This window comes from Penicillium subrubescens, assembly GCF_028828155.1.
Source record: "Penicillium subrubescens strain IBT 31985 chromosome Unknown utg000003l_segment0_segment0, whole genome shotgun sequence".
Taxonomy (NCBI): domain Eukaryota; kingdom Fungi; phylum Ascomycota; class Eurotiomycetes; order Eurotiales; family Aspergillaceae; genus Penicillium; species Penicillium subrubescens.
The window spans coordinates 848,186-868,769 of record NW_026643153.1 but is presented as its reverse complement, the minus strand read 5'-3'; the positions used below and the strand labels follow the sequence as shown (position 1 = coordinate 868,769).

At 45.4% G+C, this 20,584-nt stretch overlaps 4 protein-coding genes across 4 annotated transcripts; 3 read left to right on the top strand and 1 right to left on the bottom strand.

Moving 5' to 3' along the window:
- Window positions 1-11,538: 11,538 nt before the first annotated feature.
- N7473_004399 (uncharacterized protein) lies at window positions 11,539-11,799 on the top strand (the record flags this gene model as incomplete). Its single annotated transcript, XM_057150339.1, has 1 exon — window positions 11,539-11,799. The coding sequence occupies one exon, from the start codon at window positions 11,539-11,541 to the stop codon at window positions 11,797-11,799; it is 261 nt and encodes an 86-aa protein (XP_057010449.1).
- A 1,246-nt stretch (window positions 11,800-13,045) lies between these two features.
- Window positions 13,046-13,988, bottom strand: N7473_004398 (Di-trans-poly-cis-decaprenylcistransferase; the record flags this gene model as incomplete). The annotated part of the gene is made up of 3 exons (XM_057150338.1): window positions 13,046-13,136; window positions 13,187-13,571; window positions 13,634-13,988. 3 exons carry the CDS (start codon window positions 13,986-13,988, stop codon window positions 13,046-13,048), a joined length of 831 nt encoding a protein of 276 aa, XP_057010448.1.
- A 1,621-nt stretch (window positions 13,989-15,609) lies between these two features.
- On the top strand, window positions 15,610-16,604 carry N7473_004397 (undecaprenyl diphosphate synthase family protein; the record flags this gene model as incomplete). The annotated part of the gene is made up of 3 exons (XM_057150337.1): window positions 15,610-15,777; window positions 15,838-16,097; window positions 16,151-16,604. 3 exons carry the CDS (start codon window positions 15,610-15,612, stop codon window positions 16,602-16,604), a joined length of 882 nt encoding a protein of 293 aa, XP_057010447.1.
- A 1,597-nt stretch (window positions 16,605-18,201) lies between these two features.
- N7473_004396 (uncharacterized protein) lies at window positions 18,202-18,804 on the top strand (the record flags this gene model as incomplete). Its single annotated transcript, XM_057150336.1, has 1 exon — window positions 18,202-18,804. The coding sequence occupies one exon, from the start codon at window positions 18,202-18,204 to the stop codon at window positions 18,802-18,804; it is 603 nt and encodes a 200-aa protein (XP_057010446.1).
- Window positions 18,805-20,584: the final 1,780 nt, after the last annotated feature.

Genomic DNA, 20,584 nt, shown 5'->3' with positions numbered 1-20,584 from the left:
GAATGCGAAGACTTGGACGATGCGCTAGACTCTTATCAGCCTGGGCGTTTCGCTGGTAGGTATAACTCAGCTTTGAGGCGAACTGGAAATTGTTTACAGAACGGTGATGTTATGGATAGGCGGTGAATATCGGACCTCACCAAAATTCTGCTGGCAAATCGGTCTCCGCCTTAAAGTGGGAAGTATGACAAATCATCGATCTTGGGCTATGCACCAGGTTGATAGTCCTGCCAGTTTACATAGTCCTGGCTCGCAAGCCTATATCGGCCTATTTACATAGGCCACCAGCCTACGTAGCCCGCCAGCCTGCATAGCCCGCCATCCTATATCGGCCAGGCTACATAGTCCTGACTACATGGACCGCTAGCCTATATGGCTGTGTGAAGGGCTGAAGCAAGACTTGATTCAATCTAACTAGGCCAACATGCTGTTTACAAAAAGCTTAGAGAAGAGAAGGAATGGAATAAGCGGAACAGCGATAGAAGACGCAGGCAAGAGCGGTGGCAGAACGAAACATGCGAGGAAGGCTATCCGTGCCCTTCGCTACGCTGCGACCCACCCATACGCTCCCGCATATGGGTGCGCCACGCCCCCTTCATAACCACTCGACCTTCATAGATTTTTGAATAAACCATGGGATTAATCAACCAAAACTAGCTAAAAACACGCAATTAACCCATAAAAAAGAGCTCTCCGTTATCCTTCGCTTCCTTCGCACTATCCTTTGCCCTCTGAATAGTCTCATCCGATAGTTGTGAAGGCTTGAAGCCGTACGCCTTCTCCGCTGCCTTATCAATCCTCCGCTTCTCTGCAGCGTTTTCCTTCTCCTTCCGCTCTTTAATTGACCGATTCGCATCACGAGGGCGTAGGATACCATCCTGGCTTAGCGGTTTAACCTGCCGCTTAGTGTATACACGATGTTGGGGGGCTTGCGCAGCTCGAATGCGCCCAATCGAGTCCTGCGTCATAGCAAGCTCTTCAAGCTTCGCTCGCTGGTGTTGGAAGATCCTAGTGAGATTTCGCTGAGCTTTCGCTGAATTAGAGGTGATATCTCTTAGAATCTTCGCCTGATTCCTCTCGAGCGCTTCGATAGTGTCTGGAGGGCTATTTTCTACACTAGAAGATAGCGTATATAGTGCTGGAGATGGTGTACGATCGGCTGATCGAAGCTCCGGTGCATATAGATCAGGAATACCGTAAAGTGAGCCTTGTACAAGACTATCTACGATATCGCGACCGTTAACTGGCCAGATACCACGATCTTTGAAGGAATCGCGAATAATTCGCGGGTTGAATGTTCGCTCACGAATCGGCTGGATAATCCGTAGAAATTCAGCCTTCCCGTACGGTCGGCCACCCCAAAATGATAGCTCATTATTCTCGAGCCGAAATTGCTGCTTATAATTTAAAAAGGGCTTCCCGTCGAGCGGTTGACAGAGGTGTGTAGAATGCGGTAGAAATGCGAATGGTACGATCGCATACTTCTCGCATTTCTCTAGAAATTCGAGAGTTAGATGCGCGCCGTGCCCGTCGAAGATAAGGTACCGCTTCTCGCCTGGTAGTAAGCGATCACCAGCAGTCGCGTTGATGAAATACCCTAGCCAGGACAGGGCTAGTTCATCAGAAATCCAGCCGTTCGGTGACATTGCAGTGCCGGTATTAGGTGGAAGGGCTTCGCTACCATCGTACCAGGCTTCCGTAAAGTTAGATCCGCTACTCTTAAAGATAAAGAGCGGATCCATTAGCCAGCCGTCAGCAGCGATACATTCAACTGCTGTAATAGTTTCGCCTCGATCAGTTTCAGCTAGATCAGGGCAAGCTAAGCCAGAGCCGATAACCTTTCTCGATCGCCCTTGACCAGGTTGGAAGCCGCATTCATCAAAGTTGTATACTAAACGCGAGGGTACGCCATGGAGTAGCTGACCAAGCTGGTCGTACCAATGCTCAAGCGCGCTCGCATCTTCGGCTTGGATTCGCTTTGATTCCTTCGTCTTCTGCTTAACAGGCCTTAGATGCTCTGGAAGACGCGATATAAAGCGATATGCCCACATCTTGCTAACCTGCTTAGCCGGCTGACGCGATCGGGCGAGTGCGCGATTCGCCTACGCCTGGATAATCCCTGGGGTAGGGGGAGGTTCCAATCCTGCATTTTAACAATCCACCTAACCAAGGCTTTCTCCTGGTATAAGAGAAGGGTATATCGATTCGATTCCTTTTGGATAACAGGGGATTTCGCTTTTCTGACGCGACCGGCAAGGGTTGAATAGACCACGTCGAATTCACGCGCAATTTTCGCGATATTCGGTTTCTTTTCGCGCATTACGGCTGCGAGGGCCTTAGCCATACGGCTCTCGTCGAAATCGGCAGATTTAGGCATGTCGTGGTGGGTGAATTGGCTAGTTGAATGGTTTATTCAAAAATCTATGAAGGTCGAGTGGTTATGAAGGGGGCGTGGCGCACCCATATGCGGGAGCGTATGGGTGGGTCGCAGCGTAGCGAAGGGCACGGATATGTGAGGGCCACATAGTGAGAAGCGGGTCTAACCCGTGACAGGCTGTGGCTACTTACCCAGCCGCCCAAGAATCCCGGGAGTCGTGTGTTCATGTGGGAGTTCACGCTTGTGGTAGAAATCCCCTGGGGGAATTTGCCCTTGAGCATCAAGTTACCCCAAGGTAAGTTGTACCTGAGAAAGTTCGTTCCTGGGTTTCAACGTCCTCGAGGGTATTCACCCCTCAGGATCCTTGACCCTGAGGGATTGTTGCCCTACGGTCATATACTCGGGGCGAGAGTTTATTCCTGCGTTCTAGGGACCTGGTAGCGAGATACTCTCAATGGTTTTGTTTGCATGCACGAAGCGAAAAACAGATTTGTCTATGTTCTAGGCTTCTAGCACCCAAAGCGAGAATCAATGTGATAATAAATAACCAATCATATCGCAAGCCGGATAGATACAAATCCGAATAGACAATGTGATTTCAAACCCATAGATTCTATCACTCTATCCTTTCTCCATACGGAGGTCCTTTTCACTTCTTTCAACTGGTGCGTGTGTCCATGGGGGAATCTGTTTTCGAAGTCGACTGTTACACCGTATCCCCTTGCCTGGCAGCGCTAGTCTCATTAGCGTCCTTTTTCTGCCGTAAATGACACCGCCCCTAGTCTAATACTACGCACCTGTCGGGTGTAAGTCACCAGTATATACGCATGAGTATTTAAACTATCTATAAGCAATTCACATCCTTTTCACCTAAAGCAGGCCGTGGTGTATGAAAACTAGCCCAGCATGGTCTTATGTCAGGCCTGCATAAGGGAATCTTGCAGGTCTTGCAACAATACACCGTTTGAAATTGCTTCGGAAGAGTTTGGCCCTGACTCTTTGCTCTTTGAACCTGTTGGGCACATATATAGCACCATTTGCGAGAGCTGGTCCTGTCAACCTGATGACTGTCTTTATCTAGTGATTGGACTGAGCTATGTCTTCGCTTTCTTTGAAGTGATCCCTCTGATCCTTGTTTGAAAAGCTCTCTGTAGAGAGCTTTCCGAAATTCAAGATGAGTAATCTTCTTCATACCTTGCTGCCTGCGAGCTATCTTTGCAATTGAATATGCATTGATAATAGCTATATCCAGTGTCCAGAAGAATATAGGCCATCAGGAGCGTAGACATTTTTGATGAGTCTCATAGCTTGCCCGCAGTTGATTCGCGCGATCGACCCCTCCCATATGATAGTTATAATCATCAATCAGCCGAGGAATAGAAAGTTCTTTTGTAGGCTGATCACTAAATGGCTCACGGGCACTCTTTGCACTAGTCGAGGTCTTAGCAGGTCGTTTGCGTAAGCGAGGAATCCAATCAGTCGGCTTATGCACAGTATGCACAGTTGACAAAGCAGTAACAATATTATTATCTTGCCATGCGATACAGAGCACAGAATCAATATTAGAATCAATGCTTGCAGGAGCTGCGTATAGAGAATTCCACTGCTGTTGCCTTTTTGAATCCTTTAGTGCATGAAGAGCCTTTGGAAATAGCTTCTTAGAAGCATTTGGTCGGGTAGTTCCACAGGCACCAATCCCTAACTGCCGAAGATGATTGAATAGAGGAATAGTAGTAAAGTAATTATCTATATAGATCGTATAGTGATTGCGTTGCGATGGTATACCTTCTTGTGCTAATTGAACAACCATAGACCCAGTAAGAGTTAAACTCTTATGTTTTGCAACCTCCACAAGAGACTTTTGACGGCTTGCCCATATCCAGTATAGAATATAGCCTTGATCAGCAATAGCGAAAAGCTTATATCCTTGCTGAATTGGCTTATTTGGCATTTTGAATGTATGATAAGAGCGCCCAAAGCCACGAATCATTGTCTCATCTATAGAGACTGCATTTGAGGGTTTCCAGTGCTGTAAACAGGCTGCACGAAGCCTAGATGCAAAAGGCTCTAGCTTATACCACCACATTTGGTTTGGCTTTAGATTAAGCCTTATAGCTTCTTGCACAGCAGCCTCAGGATCAGGATCTGCAACATGAAAGAATCGCTTGATTTGCTGAAATCTTTTCAACCCCATAAATCGGCGAGGCATATGAATTGGCTCCTCGTCCGTTCGCCAGTAATCTTCATCACTAGGAGATATGTGAACTCCCATATAGATCAAGATCGCAAGAAAGATCTTAATCTCTGAAGGTGTGGTTTCACGCCATTCTCGCCCACATTGGCCTGCGTTCTTAGCCTTTGCGTACTTGTTGGTGTTGGCTGATAATAACGCAATTAAATCTTGAGAGATAAACAAGGAGAATAGGCTATATGAGCTTTCAATATCAACTCCAGACGGCAATTGGACTGTAGGAGGAAAAGGCTCAGCCAGCTCAAGAGGCTCAAACGCGACGTCCTGGTAATGCGGTATCTCATGAAGCATCTGTGTCAGATTTGGCTGTGTAGCCTGTGCCTTCTTAGAAATAGGCGAAGGAGGAGGAGATATAGATGCATTAGATGGAGCAACAGAGGAGCTATGCAATAGAGGCTCTTCAGCCTCTTCTAAGGGCAGGCCCCATAAATCCATGATCGTAGACGCGTAGAGAGATGTGTGATACGACGCGCTCGCGGTGCGTAGGAATTAGAGACCCAAGGCTGTTCCGAAGTAGTAGTAAAGCGGTGAGGGCTGATTGACCAATGAAAGCTGTCTATTCAAAATTACCGCTAATGAGACTAGCGCTGCCAGGCGAGGGGATAGGAGTTCCGTGTGACATACAGACTTATACGTAATGATGTCGTTCTCGAAAGGCGTAATTTATAGCCTATCCTAATATGGCTTAGCTTAGTTTCGGGCACGGGCCGAGAAACAAAGTGTGGGTGTTCGCGGGATAATCTGTTTTCGAAATTTCTGTAGGCTGCAAAGTGAACCCCGAAATTGTTTTGCTTCGATCAGACATCATCCCCCAACTTTGCCTCGTTAGCCGGAACTCATCCTTCGCTACTGTCCTCGGGTGCTTCCTACTACCACTGGGCGCTGTGCGAGAATCTGACGAAGGACAGGGTCGGCTTTGCATTTATCGACATAGTGGACGCGAACATGTCTGCAAACACAAAATAAGTTGATCGTCCATCGCTACTCATTCGAGGCCCATGGTGAATAAATAAAAAAAATGTGGCTGATGAGTGGCTGGTTTAAAGCTTCTAGTTTTGACAAGAAAATTAGCAAAGCACTTCCACATGTCTAACGTCCTATAATCGCCTTCCCTGATTCAAGAATTTTACTATGCTCCAATCTAATATACGCGTTGATTAATTTTTTTTGCGGCTAGATAGTTATACGTAAACGGTTTCCGACTTCCTGTTAACGGAGCTTGGAGCTCGTCCAGCCGATACCACAGCGGATGCGGGCATCGGAATTACACATATTCCGGGGTTGGAGTTTCTCATAACACACCTGAACACTAAGCATATCACATACAGGTCCAGATGTTCTAAAGCAAGTCTTTAGGCCCTATTAACGCTCTGTTTATCTTACCATCGCGAGGATCCGTAAGAGGAAAGCTCCTTGGTTCCCCTCGATTCCATAATAAATTAGAGACTATTAGGTATTTTTGGATGGGATACTAGCGAATCTGTCGAGCGTTCTCGGGCAAGTTGGCCAATCTGACCGTGGGATGGAGCCACAGTGGGTCTCCATAGTTAGTTCTTTGTTTGCTACGTAGGGTGCGGTACTTTATCGAGTAAGCAAGGAAAGCCTCGAGCATAAGTAGGAAGCTGAAAAATCCCGGCTTACTGTTACTCCCGATTTCTTGGGATACCCCACTAATCTCCACAACAATTTTTCTCAGACCTAGCTAGTCGTATCCGTCACTTAGTGTTTATTTCAGACACAGTGCTCGATCCACAACGGGGAAGATCAAGACCTTGCGTACGCTCCTTTCGGCAGAATATAAGCACACAATACAGTGCTTAGAAGCAGGCTCGGGTAAAGAGATACGACACAATATTTTGCTTGCTTGCACAGAGTGTCAGAGAAAGTAGTCTAAGGTCTGACCCCCGAAAAACAACTGCTGAGTTTGACGGGAGGGCTAACATCACATCCTAGAGGTAGTGCTCTAGAACGACGCCGTGCACAAGATATATAACTAGTGCATAACAGTGTCTATATAATCAAAAAAGTGATCGTAGACGTAAGGAGTATACAGCCGGGCTGTTGAAATTTCATACTATTCTTTGTCGACTGGCTGCTACCCTGCGCTCCGCCGCTCCCGAAGAGCTATCATAGTTAGTCTCTACTTTATAGGTTATGTGCCTCGGTGCTCTAGCGACCGGTGGTTAGGTAGGTCTCAATAATCTAGCAAATGACCACGCCCCTCTGTGGCGGTTACTTCCGTGTCTCATTGACAATCTAGGGGCTAAATAGGCTGCGGGCACCAGACAGCACGAGCTGTAAACTAGTATACCTTGCTTTCGTGTAGAATTGTAATTATACCTAAGACCCTGCTCGTCATCTCAAACTATAAGCCTCAGCCTTGTCTTAACGCTTTTTAACAACCTTAAGCTCTGCTTAACGTGCAATAATATAGCAGGCTCCTTAAGATCTTCTACCTAGAAGAACTACACCAAATTGCTTTTGATGATGATACCCACCGGCCAGATATATTAGTAGGGGAATATACAAGTGGCCAATAGTGCATAATGCAAGATAAAGAAATCTCACCAATTACCTACCTTACGCGAGACCCGACAGTTAGGGTCGCATTTCTCGGACGAGATAGATCTAACTATAGGGCGCAGGTAATGATCTAGACATTTTATGTTGATCTAGACATCTTCTTATGTTGACCCACTTTAAAGCACTTGAAGGGTTCTTTGCGTCTATCCCGTAGATACAAATACCTAATCTTCAAAGACTAAGGAGCTCGAGAGATGAAACTATGCTGAGTATATTCATAGACTAGCTGCTATCAAACTGTACTTCGCCAGAAGTACCCCAGATATTTGACAAATACTAAATTAGAGTTCACATCCAACTAAGAACGAGAGAGCGAGGGACGGGTCGGCACGGAGCGTCCCGCCCACGGCTCCAAGGCTCTTCAGCGGTGGATCAGGCGTGTTTTCCCGGTCGGCTGCTTAGAGGTACACCCCTGCGAACACTTAAGAAGTGGCCCCACTTTCTGCTCGCCCCTTACCGAGCTTATGTACAGTAGCATCATAAATAATCCCCTTTAAGTACCACGATCAGTGTTCTGTGTTATAGTACTCTCCTATAGCTAGCTGAATGATCGCCATATTTATACGTAGGTATGTAGAAGTTAATACTCAGGTGCGATAATGTAGCTCGAAAGTCAGTTCAGCAAGACCATAGATTGATCAATTCATCTAAGAGACATCTGTGATACCAAAGCTAATGATAACGTACAGTATTTGTATCTATTGCAGTATCCTCGAAAGGTCGGAATTTGGAAATATATACGTTCTTATGATGTATATTAGGTAGGTGTGAGTGGGAATTTCCGGGCTTATCCCTACACTTCCCTCTTAGCTAGTCTTTTCCCTTCAACAACCAACTTCATCTTCCGCCCTAGGTTCCTCCTTCCTCTGTACTTGTTTCCTTGTATAGTATATAGGTAGGTAGATCATCTAGGTTCGCACTATTGCCAACTGGAACCACTGCCAACAGTATTAATAATGTATCATTAGTATGCACGGCTTTAATGAAATTCAGGGATTGTCAAGTCTAATCTGTCGAACCTTACGCCTTAGACATTGAGGTAGAGCAGTGGAAACCTTGGAACCCCCCGGAGAACTCATCTGTCTCTTCTTGTGTAAGAACGATTAGCTATATACATATTAGAACCACCGGGAACGCAACGACAATCATTGCTTTCTGGTAACTCGCTATCAAAGAATAGCTTGTTATCTGCATGATTTTCCACGGTGTGATTTAACCTGCGATAGAATTAAAATATTTTATCGTGAGTTGAACTATTAGAGCACTTAAGGGAGAGGGATATAGATAATTCCTGTATATTGCTCTCTTTTAAATAGTAAAGAGAGAATAAGACAGCCCGTATTCTAATCGCTAGCGCTCACTAGATAGAGATATAGACCTATACTACGCATCGTAAAAAGCAAACATTCTTAGCGTAAACCATAGTAGCAGAATCATAGCCTACCACGTACGAACCCAATACCCCTTGCACCCACTTGCCTTATATATAGGAATAAGGTTGTGCTAAGGATAGATTAGTCAATTTATTTGGCGATCTTGATTCATACGTTGGGACATGGGGCAGGCTAGAAATCGCTGCTGAAGTCATTAGGGTAGTGAGTCCACGAAGCTATAAAGAGGCCTAATGATCCCAATTGTTCTAGAGTATCCAACCACCTCTTCATTTTCTTATCCTACTTTGAGATTCCAATCCTCATTCCTAAGAACCATTCCAACTTCCTCCCACGATAAAGCTTCAAAGCGTCCTTTACTACTGCTCCTTCCTCGCTGTGGTTAAGGCCTAGTATAGCAGTATTTGTCCCGACAGAGATAGGGAGACAGAGGAAATCAACCCCGGACACTTCGTGAAGTACAAGTGTGGGTAGCTCGGACCGTATAGCAGGGCGACACACCAAAACATCAATACCGCCCAAGCCTGTGCTCAACTCTGCCAGGACAAGCTAGGTTACACTGGAAGCTCCTAGCAGTCTGTACAGAGCAGATGTGTGTTAAGTAGCGACCGAACCAACGAGGCTCGTTCCAACGTCCTTTGGATAGAGGTGGTTCAGCTAGAGGAGGATCCCTTCCCGGAAGACCCAGAAGAAGAAGTCGTCGACCCTTTCCCTGAAAATCCTGAAGAGGATTATAACACCCAGTTAAGAACCTGCCAGACGCAGAACACAGATTGCCTAACGGAGAAGGCAGCCCTTCAACACAAGAAAGCTGCGTAGATCAAGAAGCAGAACGCGCTGAGCAAATACCCCTCCCAGCACGAGAAAGTTATTGTCCGTGGTAGTATTAGATATAAGGTCCACTGTTTCATACGCAGCAAAGGTTTCACTAGTTACAAGTCGACCGACCACGCATTCACTCAATGCATAGACGCATACTCCGCTGATTCCCGATGCAAAGCTATTCACTATCTCATCGACAGTGCCCAACCCTACAAGATACTTAGTTCAGTCGACAACAACAAACAGCCTGATCACAGCTCTAGCCCACAGATTTCCCTTATCCCTGTCACGCCGAAATAAGTTAACAATATAGATAGAAATTTTAGTATTGGTATGCTAAAAATCGACGTCACTGCCTCGGGCTCCACACGGGCTTTATTTGACCTTGCACGAGATTAGAAGAGGATATAGACCTCTGGGGGCATCCAAGTGTTATTGAATTTCCGGGTTTTTTTTGAAATTTTGATTTACTCTTTCAGTTATTACAGAAACAAGAACACAAATTATATCTAAGCTTCCGCACAAAACCGGATTAGAGTCGACTTTTTCTGTATGTTTCCTTATATAGAGCTTAACTATAGTAGGCACTTATGCCATCTTACCGCTATACCTGTATATCGGAGCGCTCTCCTTTTTTGCACCAACATCATAAACGCACCGCCGGAGGAAGTCATAAAACCCTTGGTCTAGATTCTCTTCGTATGCTGACCAAGTTTGCTTAATATAAGCTTTTAGATCAGCAAAGAACTCTTCGATAGGGTTGAAATTCGGAGAGTAAGGGAGTAGGTGCAGTAGTTTGACTCCAGCGTCAGCACATAACTGCGTGACTCGGTCCGAATAGTGGAAAGATAATAAGCACGGATTTTGGCTCCGGCCACCTTCCACAGTGCTGGAGAAGCTGCTCAATAAATAATTCGAAGAACGTATCATTAGTTGAACCATTGAAAATGCGAGACAAAATGATACTATCTTGAGCATACGCCGGCAGTGTCTGGTAGCGTTTAGCCCGATAAAATTTCGACACCTCGACCAGTGTCACGCCGAGTGGTGACCAGCCAGTCCGCTTATAATCCACCCTTTTATGGCATCCAGATTTATCGAAAAAAACCAGATAATACGACCGAAACTCAGATAGTTTATGCTGGTAGTAATCTCGCAGTTGAGGGTTGTGTTCTTTTGCTTTCTGTTGGTTTTTTTTTGTCCAGTCAGATTGGGAAAATGCAGGTTTGATGCTAGGTAATTATAGTAACATGTTGAACTCAACGCATGAGAAGATAGCTATCTCCTCAATATATAGGCCGGGCTTTTCGACGAGATGGTCACAGAGGGCATCCAGCATGACAGGGGCGATGCTTGGTTGTCGCCCGACCGGGACTGGGGGAGACCAGGCATCACCGAACAGCCGCATGTTCTTACGTATATTATTGACAGAACGCTCACTACGCTTCGCGACCTTGCCCATTTGTGACATGGTGAATCTGTTCTTGCTGAGTATAACATGGACAATCATCTTACACTGCCACGGACCGTATGCGTAGCTATCAGAATATATCCATTGTCGCCAGATGCTTCTTCTGGCTTTCCTAGGAAAATATGCCTACGTCCCGATACTACTGCTCCTGATTTAGATATAGTACTAGCCGTGCTGCTGGTTGTGCGGCGCCTCGCCGTTTGGTGGTTGTCATTATAGGGCCACCCAAGAATCATTCGCAAGGCACGGGCCGTAACAGGAGGGCTTTTTGCCCCTCATCAACTACGGAGGAAACGCTCGCTTACGATTGGTAGGTGTCAAAGCATGGTGGGATCCAATAGTGTATGGTTGGGAGCCATTTCTCGGAAAAATACATCTTCCAGAAGCCCTGATCAGCTGACTTCAACCCTGCTGTCATCCCAGGACGTCGATGGCCGACAACAGCCCCTCAGATTACAGCCTTTCTTTCTGCAGGAAGAAGAACGAGGAGAAAAGAAATAAAACTATTTTGACTCAATTCATCAAGGCAGTATATATTTCCTTCACCAACCGGCTCGCGAGTTTCTCCTCGCAGATTCGGCTTCACACCCGACTATTTCGTCCGAGCTGCACTGGCATCACTCTATCACTACCCAAGCTAGATATGGACGGCATGGTAAGCCATCGGCCAGGCCTTAATGGCAAAGGCAGCGTGTTCTGGTTTACAGCCAGATTCGGTCGCATCGACTTGGCGAGATTGAATAAGAAGCTTGCCGCATCTCAAACCCATGCACTGGCAAAGGTCATGCGCAAAATGCGGGAGATCGTACTGCACAAGCACATTGTACTAGTCGAGCACAGCCTGGTCAACAATACGGTTATGCTCAAACTTCTTCAGACCCTAGGTTTGAGCCCATTGATGTAGCCGGGAATGGTGCAAAGGCTGTTAGGCTACTGAGCCAACACCCTTGACATACAACATAATAGTTATTAACATCATTATACCAGTCATGAATGGTTTGGAAGCCATATCACAGATTCGAGAAATGGAAATTAACGTGCCTATTGTCGCACTCACGGCGAATACGCTGAAGGGCGACAGCGAGATATTTCTCGCTCGGGGAATGAATGACCATGTCAGAAAACCTGTTCATCGTGATAAGTTGGTATGCATGCTGTGGAAATGGAGGGGTATATGATTGAGGTTTTGCTAGATCATAGATAATCGTACTCGCATTTGAACACGCCGTAACGGAAAAGCATAGCTTCACTGCTTGCCTTGGGGTATAATTCCTTCGAGCATTTCGGCAGGCCGTTTTTACCCCGCTTCGCCCATTTTACGCACAATTTAGTTGAATTCAACCAGTCTAACCTTTCCAATCCCATAATCCAATCTTCTGCAGCATGAGACTAGTCCAAAGTTGGCCGAGCGAATCCCACGAATACCTATCGTAAAAGGGTGCCACGGCATGCGCAAGTCCCTCGCGAACTTTAGATTATAGAGAGACTCGCCGATGGCTGTGTTTAAAGAAGCATTCTCAAGCTTACCTAGGCGCGCGGTCCACGTACTAATCGACATTCTGTTGCGGATTTTGCTAGTGCTGTACCTAGATCTCGGCTATATAGTCAGATATGAGACTTGTCAAGTATAATCAAATACGGAGTCACCAATATCTAAATCGTAAATACGAGCGGAATGAGCGATTGATCACGTAGAACTAAACTAAGTACATAAAGGGGTGTCTCTCAAAGAGTAGGTACTGGAGTCACGGTCACGTGGTGCTTTCCCATCAACTAGCGTTGTGGTGTAACCGCATAGTTAATTCATGTTCGTACTAAGTGCATTGGTGAAAATGTTCAATCATGATGGAGTTCATCCGGGACACTCGAACCAAAAAAGCCATCGGTTCTAAGATGGAATGCAAGTCGCTATTATAGAGCATCGAAAAGGATCCCAAAGCCCCATGGAAAAGCACAGGGAATAATTTTGTGATAGTACTTGATATTTTACGGTTGGTTGGTTCGATAATTTGCTTTATGCTTGGCATCTGCCATAATGAACCACTCTGCTATTCTGCCGCCGAGAAATATCTTTTGAACACTTCATTAGGTAGTTCATGATGATCAAATTCCAGTGGTGTGAAACCCACATATTTCTATCTCCAAGATTTTTACTTGCCCTCCCGCATCTCCACCTTAGCGAACTTGTGGAGCCCTTTCACGAATTGAATATATCTAAGGCATGGAACATCGGGAAAGACTCTATAGGTGTTGTCAGTTCTTTTCTTGGATGCAAAAGAAAAAGAGCTCACTTTATCTCCGCATACTTCATATACCACGGAGGATATCCATTTAAGCAGCACTGCGGTCCGAAAACAAAGATGAGGTCGGGAGCACGTCCATATAAATTATCTAGCTCCTTGGTAATTGCTTCAGAGCTAAGAACTTCATCTGGTACCGTACCCTCTTCATTCAGTCTCTGCAATCGTTGTGCAAGTTTGACGATAGTCTCCTGGCCATCGGAATGGTTCAGAATGCGAATATTGAGACATTTAGATTGATCAGTGTCAGGCTCAATGGACTCCAGAACGGAACTCAGTGTGGATATCTTTACACACGGTGGTGTCTGAATACTTGACGATCGAATCTTGCGAACGAGCGAATAGAGTATGTCCCATTGAATGTCGGCTGGGGCTGCTATACCACATCATGATTGGATTTTAAAGAGCCTTATGCAATTTGGTGGGGTCCTAACTTACCTGATCTGTGATAAATAGTCAAGGTCCAAATTTGCGAGCATATGGACCAGTAACAAAGACTCACAACATCTTCGACAGCCTTCTCACGTAGGTTCTTGTCGACATTACTCAGACCGTGACTCTGGGGCAGAATTATGGACAAGTGGCTGGGTCGGTTGGTAGGAAGCGATTCATTAAGATTGTACTCCAGTAAGCTGTCCCGGTAGAGCAATCCATCCAGCACTATGGAGCAGGATTCACGTAAGCTCGCTAAGAATGCAAACACGCGGAACAAGACTTCGAGAGCTTGATTAGCGCCCCAGCACGAAATCGCAATAAGAGGAATATACGCTCTCCATGTGTTGTATTGTTTCATGTTTGGCATGTTGCCTTCTGAGTTGAGCTTCAGTTCGAATCTGTCTATAATGTGATAAGGTAAGAAAGAACAAGCAGAAGATCGTATCAAGTAATAGTAAAACTCTCCAACCTGTGCGAATGTAGGCGGCCTTAAACAGCCGATAAAATTCTATAAATCTCTCTAGAATAGGGTTAAATCAGACTTAAACTATTTTATAAGAGGTAAGAAATATGTCGTAACACATAGAGGCAAACAGCGGTGAGAATATTAGGGCATACATGTTCGCTACAAATAAGAGGCAAGAGATATTCCCGGATAATGAGCGGGGCAAGTAGCGGTGAGTATGTCAAGGCACCCTTGCGGATGGGAATATCCGTGATATCAGCTTGCGACTTGTGCCAACTCGGTTATGTTGGATTGGATGAAGTACTGCCCGACCCAAACAACTAAAGTGTATCTGTCGTTAACCATACAAGTGTTAGCCATAACCATGACCCAACAAGATACTCTGAGACATGCACCAATGCATTTGAATGACATTCGGGAATGCGAACAAATGACTCATACTTCACTGGTTTGTATGTAATGCACAACCAAGCCCCGCCCCTGCCCTGGCAGTTAACAAGTTCTGGCATCGTACAGTACAGCACCTAGAACTGCATCTGTGCATGATCCATTCCTAGATCGACTACTAACAAATCGCCCGAGAACTATGTGGGTGTCTGATGCAGTCTTAGAGATCGGATGCGAGCGGAGACAGAAGAGGCGGTGAGCGCAGAAACTTGGTCCTTTTGGAAAGTTCTCATTGTACAGTGGATGTGTCTATCGTGATTAAGCCCGCTGGGATTCTCCTTGTAAGGCGTATCGCCTTATCTTGCATAATTAGGGATGACACAAAGAAGTTTGGTGGTGCTTCTTGTGGTTTTGCAAGAATGTTCATTTTATATTTAATAACACAAATAAATGACCTATATTTACATTTCGAAGATCGCCTCTCCTTCGTGCTGAAACACCTCTTAAGGCGGGTACCTAAGTACTGATCTACCTAAGCGCACAATTTCGATTTGCGACAATTTTATATGACATGCTGAGAAAAGTAATATGCACTTTCATGTGACGTGTCTGATATTGATATCGTAAGGTACTCTAAAATCCACATCCAGCTCCACCATATTTTGGACATTTAAATCTATATGTTCTTGCTCTCGTGCTCTTATACGCAGTAAGTATTAAGTTTTGTACCATATATGCAATATTTGCATTGGATATAATCATAATATTACTATAGAATGTAGAATAAATGTATGTCAAGCTCGCATAGATGTCCTAAGTTAAAAGGCTAACCAGATCAGGATAGATTTCACACCCAACCCTGAGATACACATCCAAGATATGTGCCCCACTGCAGATCTTTAGTCTCAATTTCGGGAAATGACAGGTCCAAATTTTGAATCGTTTCACCTGACAGATCGATCAGCCTTGCAATTAGGGAACCGCCGATTGTAAAAAGCCAGAGCCCTCCTCCGTTTCCCTTCGGACCTTTTCTTTTTGTTACTACCTCGGTATTCGTCATTAGCTCGCATTTATCATATCCTCAGGTCCCAGAAACCCACAGAATATGTGATTCTTGTCCATCACAATGGCTATAATATCTCGGTATCTTGAACGAGCATTACTGGCCACCCTTAGCTATGGCAAGGTGCCAAAGCACATCGCGATGATCATGGATGGCAATCGAAGATATGCCCGCACACATAACATGCCAATAAGAGAAGGTTATCTCGAAGGGTTTGCAAATGCAGCAAATGTTGGTGCCTTCACACTGAGTGCAAAATTGTGAAAGCATTGACTTATACAGGACCGCCAGATAATCGAAGACTTATATCAGCTGGGAGTCTCAACAGTGTCTTTTTTCATGTTCGGGGTGGATAACTTCAAGCGTGATCCCAACGAAATTGAGGACATCATGAAGATCATTAATGATGAAGTTGGCAAGTGGGTTGCGCCTGGAGGGCTAGCGCATCGTTTGGAGGTGTGTTTGAGCCATTGCGGTGAGCGAGATATGCTGAAACCGGATCTGCTGGACGTTCTGGATTATGCGATGGATATCACCAGAAACTATAGACGGTATGCCTCGAAACGCCTCTTTCGAAAGATATTAAGATTTGACAATTCAGTAGGGTCAAAGTAAATCTATTCATAGCATACAGCGGGCGACGAGAAATTGTCCGAGGGGTTATATCAACAGCCCGCAGTCAGCCTGTACCATTCAGATACTCATTTATCGACGAAAGTACGGGTATCGTGCACGACGAGAAGTCAGTCTTGAAACCTACGATGGTGCTTTTAAAGCCAAGCATAAACGAGTTCAAGGCCGACATCATGTCTCCCGGGATAAACGACCTCTCTCTCGAAGCGACTCGAAGGATTCTTACACACAACCTTTGGACTAAAGACGACCCTTCGCCAGATATTATTATTAGAACCTCGGGGGAAACTCGCCTGAGCGACTACATGCTATGGCAAGTTTGCGAGAATGCCCAACTTAATTTCATAAAATGCTTCTGGCCAGAAATTCGCGCCTGGCATTTAGCACGTATCGTGCTGGGCTGGCGAATGGGGAGGACCTTCTGAGAAAATGGTGAATGTGTCAAGCCTCTTGCCTTCATGTCAGAACCTCGAGTTGCTCACTCCGAAATGAACGCCCTTTAATGGAACGCTAGAGAACATTCACAGAATTGCCAATATTTTGAAGTGCTGTCGGAAGGATTCATAGCATTCGTAGTATTTATCCTCGAGGGGCCTGGGGTGTAATTGGTAATCGACACTCAGCTCGTATCCTCACACTTTGTCTACATACATTATCTAAAAAATCCTAAGTTAGGCAAGTGACACCCCTGGCTCCTCGGTTCATTTCCTATTTCTATAGTTCACTTTCTCTTAAAGCACATGCAGCAAGAAGATCTCACAGCTCTCAGGCTCTTTGCGAAATTACTCTCTCTTATACTCTCCAGATATTGGAAATTTGAACATAATGCGGGGACGGATCCCATAGGACCAGCAAATTGTTCCTTTCCAAATCAAATAGGCACCGAGAAATTGTTTTTAGATATCCAATCCATGTCACCAGTGTTCAGCGAAAAAAATGCGAGCCTAGAAGAGAGTTTGTTTTAATGCATATATTGCATGGAGACTAGCATCTTCCTAAAGTATAGGGGAGTGTGACCACAACCGTCCTCGTAGTGGGCAGGTTTGTTTACTTAATACATCCTTTCATAACTAACGGTTGAAAATTACTCAAACCCGGTATACCAAAATATTGTGACTATGTCGTTGGAATGGTTGGAACCAGTCGCCCTGGAGGAAGAACGGATGAACGATCTTTCTCAAGCCGTCGCTTTCCTCGAATTGAGGAACCTCTCCAATTGGGATCTGCGACCGAAGAAATATCCTGATTAGCGGAAACTAAGTAAAAACTTCCGACTTCGTGTGTGTTGCGGAGATAGGAGCAGTACTCGTGACTTTGAGGGAATTCTGGAATTCTGTAAACAGTAATGATACAAACCAAGGATGACCTGGAACCTACGGCTCCCTATACTGTCTAATAGCGGATTAAAGTGGTTGAAGATTTATTCCATTTCCCTGCGCTGTAGTATACGATGGTTATTGTTAAGTCGGCATCAGGATGGACTCGAGCTTGTCAAGTGCCTGCAGAATAAAGAGGGACCAACCTGTCGTCCTATAGGTTGTCCCGGAATGCTAACCAACTACTCTATTGCTACGAACTTCTATACAATTTTTTTCTTCACCTTATCGGTCCAACTTACCAGAAAAGGGGTCCACTGAAACCCACGCGGGGTGCAGGACCACCACAGAGAGAATTGTTAACGCTTGTGTAAATAATCTGCACACATTCAAGACGATGGCCCATCAAATTATTAGAGGAACCCCTAGAATTGATTATATTCTAGATAACTCGTCGATTCTAACATTTGCGGTTAATAGGGAACCACCGAAAAAGAAATTATCGAAATATTACCAGGCCAGTGGGGAGAAAAAGTGGAATTTGTTAATCACACCGATCGACTCTTTGCCCACAAGGTTTCTGCTCGGAACAAAAACAAAAGAGAGCGGGGAAAACATCTGCCAACGACCCCTCCCAAGATCCTTTGTGCGCAAACCCCAAGCTTGCTATCTGTTTTTTTCCTTTTAAAGGCATAAGAAAGCAATAATGTCCATCTCTAAAGCCCTCGTCTTCGACATCGGAGATGTTCTCTACGGCTGGGAAGCGCCTCCACTCGGGACGACCAACATCCCACCAAAAATGCTGCAAGCCATGATCGCAACTCCAATCTGGGCCGACCATGACATCGGCAAGTTCAATGAGACCGCCTGCTTCGCCAAGCTTGCTGAAGAATTTGATCGAAGTCCCGCTGAGGTCGATCTCGCCTTTGCTATGATTCGCGATGGGCTCCAGTTGAACAAAGCCTTGGCCGACCTCCTCCGGTCACTTAAAAAAAACCCGAATGTACAGGCCTTATATATCATGTCTAACATCTCGCAAGAGTTATTCACCCACTTGGGAACAAGAGATGATGGGATGGATTGGAATCTGTTCAAGGAGAGTTTCGTTTCCGGAGAGGCGGGGTTGCGAAAGCCAGATGCTGCGTTCTATACACTTGTCCTGCAAAGGATTGGGCTTCCGGCTGAGAACATATTCTTTGTCGATGATAAGGCAAATAATGTGGATGCGGCTCGGGCATTGGGAATCCAAGGCGTGGTTTACACGAGTATGGAGAAGTTGGAGCACGCCATTCGAGACTTCTTGGGGTAATATGAGGGAACTATGCAAGTCGCAATGCTGCAATATATAATTCGCTGCTATTAGGACTTTATCAAATATAAAATGTCCATTTATGCCATCCTTCACCCTTTATCACCCTTGACCTCAAGTCATCTTTTATGGTGCAAAACTTTCACAGCTAGTACTACTATATGACATGACATTGCTGATTTTCTGGTCTATCAGTTCTAGATCATAGTCGAAGCTTCTCACCGATATCGCATCCAACTTTAGATTGATGGAAAGTAGTCCCGAAGGCATTTACTTGCCAGAACAAAACCCGATTGAAGGATTTTATGCTAGGCTCAAAAGTTTCCTTAAACGTACGATAACCCTTTGAAAGATTCTCGAAAAGTGTATCAGTGTGGTCGGGGCAAAAGAAGAGAGCACCAGAGGCTATTTTCGATGTGCAGGTCTGAAGATCGCAGCCTTCGACACTTAAAATCCCTTTCAAATCCTGCCTAAAATCTTCTTGTATGGTGCCCAAAGTGTGCTGATCCGCTTAGTCGTTCTTGCTACAGTATTACATACTTATAATTATGCTGTGAAACGTCTAATGCGCCTGAAATAAATATCATGCTTAGTCCCTTACTTAGGCTAAGATTTTATAGATCTAGTGTAGCGCTATACTTTGATGGTGATGGTGCCCCTCCGCAAATACCAACAACCAAAGCAAGCTGGACATCTGGGTAGCTAACTTGTAGGCTAGACGCAACGCTTACAGCACTTCCCTTGCCTATTCCTGGCATGTAGCACAGGACCACATTATGCTTGCCAATCCTTCCATTTATATACGCATTCGCGTCACCTCGTTGCTTGCTGTAGTGTTTCCCAGCCGATCATAGCTTTCGTCAAAAAGGGCGTCGACCGCTTCCGCCTCCAGAGGAGAGGGCGCAGATCATCGCGATCGCAAAATCGTTGCGGCTTTTCGGTCACATTTCAGCTACAAGCAGCACAGGCTATTGAAAAGCTTGATATGAAAACTTAGCGAATCTTGCTGCGTCAAGTTCTCGTGGGAAACATCTCAACATGGAAAGTGAGCAGATTTGAAGTTGTGAAAGAGCTAAGGAAAGCTTTGTGTGCCCAGCCTCATGTCCGTGCTCACCAACCAGAGGACAGCAATACGCGTCTATGAAAAGAGTTCCGGATGCTAGAATCACGTGTTTAAGTAATACAGCCAGTGTATTACGTGGGTCGGCTTTGGAAAGGGGAATAGCAAGTCAACAGCTAACAGAATTCCATCTCAACTGTAACCGCCGAACAGAAAGAGTTGTTCCTCATACAGTTACGCTTTGTAGACGTTGGGGCCTGAGGTGCTACAGAGCTAGGAAAAGGGAATACATTCAACGTTGATATCCGCTGGTGTTTGGACAGCAAGCGCACTACCAAATGGCCCAGGCGACATTGAAGTCAGCCTTGCCGCAGAGGATGAATGCAGCATATACTGCCCCTGTTGAGCTGCAACGCGAACGAGAGGTTCAAATGGCATTATGAACGTAATGGCTTCACAGAAACTCTCCACGTGGTGCAAATCTCCGTCCCAATATCATCATGGATTACTTCCCACTGGAGGCGGACGTTTGCAGGTCCACCAGGTTCTGAGACTTGTATTTGGTTTAGAGTACTAGTGACTCGTGAGTAGTCTAGCCACAGATGGTCGATAGGACCTCGGGCCGTGGGTGGAGCTAAAGTCACCCGAGAAGCGAATCTTGCAGCGAATATGCCTAAAAAGTCTCCCTCACACATAGGGACGATTGAACAGACAAACAAA